This window comes from Helobdella robusta (assembly GCF_000326865.2).
Source record: "Helobdella robusta unplaced genomic scaffold HELROscaffold_5, whole genome shotgun sequence".
NCBI classification, from domain to species: Eukaryota; Metazoa; Annelida; class Clitellata; order Rhynchobdellida; family Glossiphoniidae; genus Helobdella; species Helobdella robusta.
Window position 1 is genome coordinate 471,377 of NW_008705254.1, and position 9,217 is coordinate 480,593.

The window sequence follows — 9,217 nt, forward strand, 5'->3', positions numbered from 1 at the left end:
TCTTTCTGTCAACCCATCGTTCTTTCTTTCATCAATTATTTCAGTTTATCAATTCATTCATTCATTAATTCATTCATTCGTGCATTCAATGGTCAAACTCAAAATTCATCTATCAATATATAAACAGTGTACTGATTCATTCGATCATTTAGTCCATTTCTCCACTCATTCATTCATTCATTCATCCATCTTAATCTATCATTCATTCATCCAATTCATTCAGTCTATCCACGGCCTCTTCATCTCCGGCGGCCAGGGCGATAGTGGAGTTGGAATCTTCTCCTTCCATCATTCTCGTGACGTCATGAACCTCTTGACCTTTAACCTCCAGATCGGCATGTTCCGGATTAACTGAGTCACAGGGATTAATTGGGTCACGAAGAATATTTGGGTTGAGGCATCCCCCAAGTACATAGAAGACGTTTGAGAGATTATAGTGCTGAGTGATTCTCTCATCGCTATCATCATCATTATCACCATCAGTCTTACCATCATTGTTATTATTATTATCGTTGTCATCATCATCATCATTATTATTATTATCATTGTTATTATTATCCCTATCATAACCACAACCTTTCTGATCATCATCGTTACCACTATTATCATCATCATCATCATTATCATCATCGTCGTCGTCATCACAAAAGTTAGTAGCGCTACTGCTAGTAGTAGTAGTAGTAGTATCAATAACATGGCCTTCAGCCATCCTCATATCTCTGCTAATGCCACCACCATTACCCTCACATCCATCATAGCTCTGCTGTACAATTTCAATAACACGGCCATCCTTATTATTATTATAATAATTACCATTATCATTTCCTGTCATAATAAAACTCATTAAATTATCAAGATCATTATCAATACTATTATTATTATTATTACTATTTCCAGTATTACCATTATAACTATCAAGATCAGATAAGACAGGTAAATTAGTATCAGAAGTAGTAGTAGTAGTAGCAGTAGTAGTAGTAGTAGTACCATCATAATCACCAGAAAATGTAGGAGGAGTAGTAGTAATAGTAGCAGGAGGAATAATGGTACTAATATAATTATCATCATCAACATAATTATTAGAATTAGTAATAGTTGTAGTAGTAGTAGTAGTAGTAGTAAGATTGCTATCTTCATTATCATCGCCAGATGCAGCAGTAGTAGCGGTAGCAGCTGAAGCCATAGTAGTTGTAGTAGTATCAACTACATTACTCTCGTCGGCGTAAGAAGTAGCAACAACAACAACATTACTACAATTGACATGCAAAGGTGTTGTGACACGAGTGTCAATACTATCTACAATACCGGTATCAACTGTATTAGTATCATTTACAGTAGTAGTAGTAGTAGTAGTAATTTTACTATCATTATCATCATCATCATCATCATCATCATCATTATTATTATTATTGTTGTTGTTGTTATTGTTTTTATTAACATCATCACCATCTTCGTCATCGTTGTTGAGATAGCTTCTGTAAAATGCAATCCTAGCTAACTCATCTGCATCTAAACCTTCATCATTATCATCATTATCATTATTATTATCATCATTATTATTATTATTATTATCATTATTATCATCATTATCATCATCGCCGGCGCTAACATTGTAATCAGTGTACGTGTCTTGCATTGAAGTGATACTACTACTTCTACTAGTAGTAAAATTATAGGTCATACTGTTTAATACTGTTAAACCAGTGTTACTAGTACCTTCTGAAAATATTGAACCAAAATAGGATAGGCTGTTGTTGTTGTTGGGATTGTTGTCAGTATTATCTGAATGTTCTAGAGATGTGGTTGTAGTAGTGGCGTTTGTAGCGGAAGTTGTTGCAGTAGTAGTGGTGGCGATGGTGGTGGTGGCAGTAGATGCTGCTGTTGTCAATGAAGCTGATGATGATGCTTCAGCTGCAGACAAGAGTTCAAAGTTTAGATCACTGTCTGTAAGTTCAAATTCTGCTGCTGGGAGAGCTTGTAGTTGAGTGTTCATTGCTGCTACTGATGTTGTTGAGGCCATTTCTTTCAAATTTTCCATGTTACTACTGCTGTTGTTGTTGTTGTCATCTTTAGCAACGGTATTATTATTGTTATTGTTGCTGTTGTTGTTGTTGTTGTTGCAGCTGTCATCTTCATCAACTTCCATTTCAACACATTCGATGTTGTCAGTGGTCTCCATGACAACACTATGCAGCTGTTGCTGCTGCTTGCTTGCATCAGCATCAGCAGCAGCTGTTTCCTTGCCACTTTCATTGTTAGCATTGTCGTTACTACTACTATTGTTGTTGCTATTTTGTTGTTTCTCATCTAAATTGTTGCTGTTGTTGTTCTCACTGTTCTCATAGTTCTCATATGACTCTTGCACATCTGCACCACCACCATCACCACCATCAGCAGCAGCAACAACGTCATTCACCACACCGGGACCTTTCTTCCCGTCACTACCAGCTTCAAGAGCTGCTGCAGCATTAACAGTTGTCTGCATCAAGTTAGGATCAGCATAGTAGTTGTGCATCATGTTCATGTCATAAAATGGAGGGGGCATGTATGGGAATGGTGGGAACGGGGGCATCATAGGGGGCATCGGATAAAAAGGATACCCTGGCGGCGGTTGCTGCAAATTGTGGCTAGCAGCTGCGACTGCCAAACTGATGCTGCTACTGATACTAGCTGGTGTAGGAATAGATACGATGGGTCCAATGACTGTTTCCTTCATAACTTGAGACAGCAGCTCATCCCTGCTTAGGCTGGCTGAGTTCTTGCTGGTGGTGGATGACGACGTCTGCTGCTGAGACTTTGAGGGATCATCTATACCACTTCCAGATGTTTGCTTGGAAACTTGAAGACGTTTGCCAATGAAAGGAAGTTTCTTTGAAGCCGCTGAAGATGTGGAAGTAGAAGCAGATGAAATCGCCATTGTTGTTGCTGTGGAAGTAGCTCCAGATGAATTAGTTGGCTGTTTCTCCTTTGCACTGATGGAGGCCATGATGCTTTTGATGGTGGAGCTAGCTGATAGCTCACTTTCACTGTTTGAAACGGCCGGAGTAATTTCACGGGCAGCAGCTGATGACGTTCCAGTAAGTGATCTGCTGGAGCTTTCCACTTTTTCAGGCAGAGATTTGCTCGGCTCATGTGCCTTGGTAGTGCTAGTTGAAGTAGTTGTAGAAGAACTGCTGCTGCTACTACTACTTGCTACAGTAACTTTAGCGCTACTTTTACAGCTGCTGGCAGCAGCAGATGTAGCATCCAATTTCTCAACAGATGACTTTTTATCTCTTCCAGCGTCCTTATCTTTAGCAAGTTTTGAATCATCCGAACGGCCGAGACTACCTTTCCCTCTAGCGCCACTTTTGCTTGGAGACCTTCTGCCATCGGAGGCAGCAGCTGCAGCAGCTGCGGTGGAGTCGTCTTCGAGGTTGATGACGTCATTGCCTTCCTTGTTGCTGATGTTCTCGCTGGATGGAACGCGAGAGGACTGAACGAATTTTGATTCCTTCACTAATTCACGCTGCCTCTCGTAATTAGGATGGTCGTCAACGTACGTCTGGGTGTGTTTGTTTTGTTTGTTTGTATATTTGTTTGTATGTGTGTATGCATGTATGTTTATCTTTGTGTGTTTGTGTGTGTGTGTGTGTTTGTCTACTTAATATGATCAAGTATAATTAAGTATTTAAAGGCATAATGTACTAACTAAAAAGATTAAATTCTGAAACATTACAAAAAAACAAAAGACAGATGTAACTACCCTATAGAAGTTGTTGTGTGCCTGGCTCTTGATGTGTTCCTGGGCTAGCTGCGCTCCAGCTATCAGCTCACTGCAAAGTTTACAATAGTAGGCCTCTGTGGCCATTAGAAACTCCACTCCTAAAATTAGGGAAAAGAAAAAAAAACATACGCGAATCAGTGATTCATTTTGGGCAAATAAATTACAAATTATACAATATATTAATGAGTTAAGTAAATGATACTGGAAAAATGTTCCTCACTATCTCCAATATTGACAATAACATACTCTCTAATTCCATCCATTTCTCTCTGGAATTTTTTTTAGACATATGGGCGGCATATGCCATTCATATAGGGCATAATTTTATTAAATGGTGATGATTTAAAGATGTGGTTTATTTGGTATTTTTGGCTACAATTTTTTTTTTTTAAAGAAAAATCTCTTTATAATTTCTGGTATGTGGACTATATATTTTTCAGGCAGTCAATGCAGCTAAAATGGGTATTGAATTAAAAAATAGGAATAAATTAATTGGAATCATCAGCATTTAGCAATGTAAGGCAGAAACTATCAAACAAACACACAACTTACTTTCTCATCGGCAGGACACAGGCTGACATTAAAATGGTAACATCAACAACAATACACTAGCACAAAGACATCAAAAACATCAGCTAACCTTTTAATGGCACAGATATTCTGTTCTTAACAAATTTATTTTGATCAGCTGATCTTGAAGTCTCAGGCAGTTTAAGCCATGGCATATGTGTTCCTTTAATAAGCTAGAAAAAGAAAATAATTAAAAAAATAATACTATTTGTCATTCTTTTTGTAATAAACTCATTAAATAATAAGTCAACATTATATTGTCTTTCAGTTTTGAATATATAAAGAGAAAATTAAAAAAATAAAAAATATAGAAACTTTTTGGTGTTTAGGAGTGTGAAGATGCTTCATATAATCAATGGCCTCATCGAAGACCAGATTGCACACCTCACACCAATGACTTCCTTCGTCAAAATAATCAAAGTTCGTCTTTGGTTTCTTCTGCTTCGAGTCTGCTGTAGCAACTGCTGCTGCTGTTACTGGATCTTCTTTTTTTAGAGGGAGGTCTTTGTTCTCTGAAGACTGATCAGTTCCTCTTGGTCTAACTCTCTCTGTAAATTTAAGCTGGGAATCACGCCCATTCCTAAATTTATCAGCTGGACCCAGCCTATCCATATATGGTCTGTTTCTGTTCTGGCTACCACTGTTTGAAGGGTATTTGGGGTCGTATTTTGAGTGTTTGCTGTCTGCATACCAGTTCTTTTTGTTAGTGAATCTGGAGGGCCCCGATGATCTGCCACCCCTGCCGTAATCACGTGAAACACTCGGGTTGCTGCTTCTATTCGAGATCTTTCTTTCTCTAGAACTTTCTCTGGAAGAAGAAGATGACGAGGATGAAGATGGTGGTGGTCGATCTTGCTGTTGTTTGATGGTGATCTTTCGACTTTCCACCACTTCAGTTTGTGGTTGAGTTGCTGTTGTGTCCTGTGCTGGTGCCACTTGGGCCCATCTTGACTTTCTGACTTTGGAAGCTTGTTGTTGCTGTTGCTGCGAATTTGTAGTGGGAACATTTGGTTGGTCCCATTTTGAGTTTTTTTGTAACTTGTTTGCAGCTGTTGATGGCAACATCCCTGTTTTAGTCGATGTTATTGTCATTGATGGCTCCATTCTTGATTTTTTTATCGGGTCCATATTATCATTCTCAATGAATCTTTTAATCTGCTTCCCTTGCTGCTGCTGTTGAATTTGAAATGATAATTGATGCTGTTGTTGTTGTTGCTGCTGCTGTTGCAGTTGCATATGTGGTTGCTGCAACGGATATGGTTGCTGCTGTTGTTGTTGCAGTGGGTACTGCACAATCACAGATGCAGTAGACTGATCAAATTTAGAAGCTCTATGCTGCAGAGGTTGCAACTGCTGCTGCTGCTGTTGCAATGGTTGCCGCTGCTGTTGAAATTGTTGTTGAATATTGAGTTGTTGTTGCTTCAACATAGCTTCCCTTTCAAGTAGTTGCTGCTGTTGCAGTCTCAACTCTTGCTCCTTTTGCTGCAACTTCAACTCCTGCTCTTTCTGCTCAAGCAACATTTTCTGCTGCTGCTGCAACAATTTCTGCTTCCTCAATTTTTGGTGCTGGAATTTTAAAAGTTCAGAAGATGGTGTTTCAATGCTAGCATTCACATGTCCTCTGATGCTTTTAAGGGTTCTCGTGATTGAGGTATCATCCTCATCATCCTCAATGAATCTACCATCACCTTCTTCATTATCATTGTTGTTATTGTCTGAATCTGAAAACCTTTCATACAGATGTTTGTCTTCAGATTTGGAGTTGTTATGCTTTCTCCTACCAGCTGCTTGAGATTTGTCAGAAGCTGAAACAGTTGCTGTAGTGTGCTCAGCTGAATAGCCCGATGACTGCTGTTTGAAAAGTTCATCCCCATAACCTATTGACTTCAAAATACTTTCAATCATCGAGTTAGAGGAAAACGACGATGCAGACTGCTTTGGCTGGCTCTCTTCTTGATGATGTTGTTTTTGCTGCAGTTGTTGATGTTGAGGTTGGGGTAAGTATGAATCGCTGGTGTCCCCAGCTGCAGCTTTTGTGGCTGCGGGCACCTGCTGATTTGTTGCCTCACCTACCATGGTGTTGGTCTTTTTGTCATTCACACTTGAAGCCAGCATTTCTGGCTTGTAGCCTAGTTTAGAGAGGATTAACTGAGTTTTTTGAGACAACTTTTCAGCTTCTAAATAATCCTCAATGTTGTAGTTTGGTTGTTGAGAAATTTGACTGATAGGCTGTTGTTTTTCTGGAGATGGTTGGTCGATTTCAATTGGATTCTGCATAGCCCCAGCTGGTACACTAATTTCAGAATGGGGATGCTTATCTGTGTTTACATTTTTAGTAATTTCACTAATGAGTGTGCTACTTTGGATTTTTGGTTTCTTAGAAGCCGATGTATGTTCGTCATCTGATGGCCTACGATCATCCTCAGATGAGTATGATGATTCAGATCTTCTACTCCGTGATCTTTCTCTTCTGTATCTATCATAGTCATCATCTTTATAACGTCGGCCACTTTGATGCCTGCTTCTATCGTGATATCGATCTCTGTCGTCATCTCGCGACTGAATTATAATTTTAAATTAAATTTTATCATTTGATTAAAAAACATTAAAATTCATTTAAATATTGAAATTAAATTTTAAAAGGTAACCAAAGGTATCTTTAACAGAGTTAAGTTGAAAAGCAAATTTCAAAGCAATGCAATCCCTAACCTGTCGTGGGGGGTATCGTTCACCGTCCCTACCCCCGTAACCACGTCCACGATTGGATGTAGATCCAGTGAATCTTCTACCCCCAGCCCTCCTTGTACGATAATTAGGACTATAATTGTCCCCGTAGTAATCACTTCTTTTGCTCTGATAATGCGACATTTTCACTAATTTCACTAATCAATCATTTGAATTAGGAAAGAAAGTAGTTTTGTTTCAAAATAATTTTTTATATTCGTGTATTAACGTAAACCCAGGGTCGAAATGTCTCTATATACGACATACACAAAGATAATTTAATTTACATTTTTATAGAAATGTGTGTATTGTTTATGTATTTGAAAAAATATTAGAATATAGTTAATACTAATAATTAACTATAATTGTTTAATTATTTAATTAAATATTAATTGCAAGACGTTTATGAGGGAGGTAAAATTAATCTACTTTTAAATTTCATTTCACGTGAAGTTAACTTTCATCAGATTATTCTTTAAATCGTGAAGTAAACAAAGCGAATTCATAGTCCAGAGAAAATTAGTAATTTTGATACGTTTGCTAGAAATTTACTTATTTTTCACTAAACTAACTCATAAATAATTGAGATTTAATTTTAAAATTGTGAGAAGTCTTTAGCTGGAAAAATGCAGCCGTCCTCTTCAAACCCAGTGGCATCCACGGAGGTGTACGTTGAGAATAGCAACACCAACGCTAACAATCCGGAAGTGGCCTGGTGGTGTAGAATTCTCGTCAAAGTGGCGGCCGCCATTGCCGGAGGAAGTTGGTTAATTAATACTTAATTTTGTGTTTTTTTTTAAGTTTTTTCCGCCTTGTGTAGTAGACTACTCCCACTTTTAATTCCAGTTTAAAAATGAACTTCTGAATGAATTACACCACAAATTTAAAATTTATTACCTAACTTCAGTCAAAAATTAGTAACGCTGTATTTGTAGCAACATGAAGAATCTATTTTATGAGCCTAAATTGAAATTCAGAGTTAATGTTTAAAAAATACTGATGAATGGATAAAAAGTAAAAAAAACTAACTAAATCGTTTTAAAGTCGATCAATAGATAATTTAAATTATGATTTTATTTTGTATTTATTATTTAAATATTATTAATGTTATTTATGTGTTTATGTGTCTATGCAGTCTGCTTTGCGATGGGCATATGGACTTGTATCTCCATTCATATTCTGTCCATTGTGGCCGGCGCCATTCAAATGTCCGTTGTGTTTTATTATCTTTGTTTTATTTTTTAGTTTTTTTTCTAAATTTGATTTTTAAATAAATTTTGGACTCTTTGAAATTCAAAATTATTAGTCTTTAATTAAACTCATGATAGCTTTATTAGTTAATAATTCATTGTTAATTTCGGCTCATTATTATTATTATTTATTATTATTATTTTAGTGTCTTAGCTATGATAGTTCTTATCTTCGAGGTTCCTGTATGCTGTCAATTTTTCCAGCTGACCCGACCTATTTCTCAGTTCTCTGATAGGGTGTCCAGTATGCAGAGGGCATTCATATTTTCTGGGTCAGGGTCAAACTATAATTAATAATAATTATTGGTTGTTTTATATTGTAATTTAATTTTGTTAAAGTATCTCGAAATAAAATAATTTTATTGTTTGTTACTTTCATTATTTATTGTTTTTTTTAAACAACACAGGCTTGCCATAATTCCTGTAGCTCTATATTTCACAGTTAGCACTGTGATTGGCTGCGGCCTGGTATTTTCTGTCGGAGTTATTTATGGATTGATGGCCCTTGGGAAAAAGTAAGTGAACCCTGATTGGTTGGTTTTTATTTGAAGTCGATGAGGCTAAAATTTCTGATTGGTTGGTTGGTTGGTTGCTTTTAGATAACAGTAAATAAGTTAATTAAATGTTTTTTCTCATTGGTTGATATTTTTATCTCTGAATAAATTGAAAATTCAAACCTTCCAATCACAGAGCTGATCGAGAAACAATGATAGCTAGAGCAGCTGGAGACGATACGAAAGCAATTGTTCCCAATATAGAACTAGAACACAGATGATGATGACGATGGTGGTGATGATGACGATGATGGTGATGATGATGAGGATGGTGATGATGTTGATGATTGCGGCCATATTGGGTTCTTAAGTACCCTTATTTATTTAACTTTCATGATTGTAAGTTTATTTTA

The 9,217-nt window shown here is 37.0% G+C and overlaps 2 protein-coding genes across 2 annotated transcripts; one reads left to right on the forward strand and one right to left on the reverse strand.

Moving 5' to 3' along the window:
- Nucleotides 1-202: 202 nt before the first annotated feature.
- Nucleotides 203-7,204, reverse strand: HELRODRAFT_163097 (hypothetical protein; the record flags this gene model as incomplete). The annotated part of the gene is made up of 5 exons (XM_009027071.1): nucleotides 203-3,544; nucleotides 3,746-3,864; nucleotides 4,407-4,509; nucleotides 4,652-6,895; nucleotides 7,046-7,204. 5 exons carry the CDS (start codon nucleotides 7,202-7,204, stop codon nucleotides 203-205), a joined length of 5,967 nt encoding a protein of 1,988 aa, XP_009025319.1.
- Nucleotides 7,205-8,173: 969 nt separating this feature from the next.
- HELRODRAFT_68553 (hypothetical protein) lies at nucleotides 8,174-8,829 on the forward strand (the record flags this gene model as incomplete). The annotated part of the gene is made up of 3 exons (XM_009027001.1): nucleotides 8,174-8,268; nucleotides 8,457-8,582; nucleotides 8,718-8,829. The coding sequence occupies 3 exons, from the start codon at nucleotides 8,174-8,176 to the stop codon at nucleotides 8,827-8,829; spliced, it is 333 nt and encodes a 110-aa protein (XP_009025249.1).
- Nucleotides 8,830-9,217: the final 388 nt, after the last annotated feature.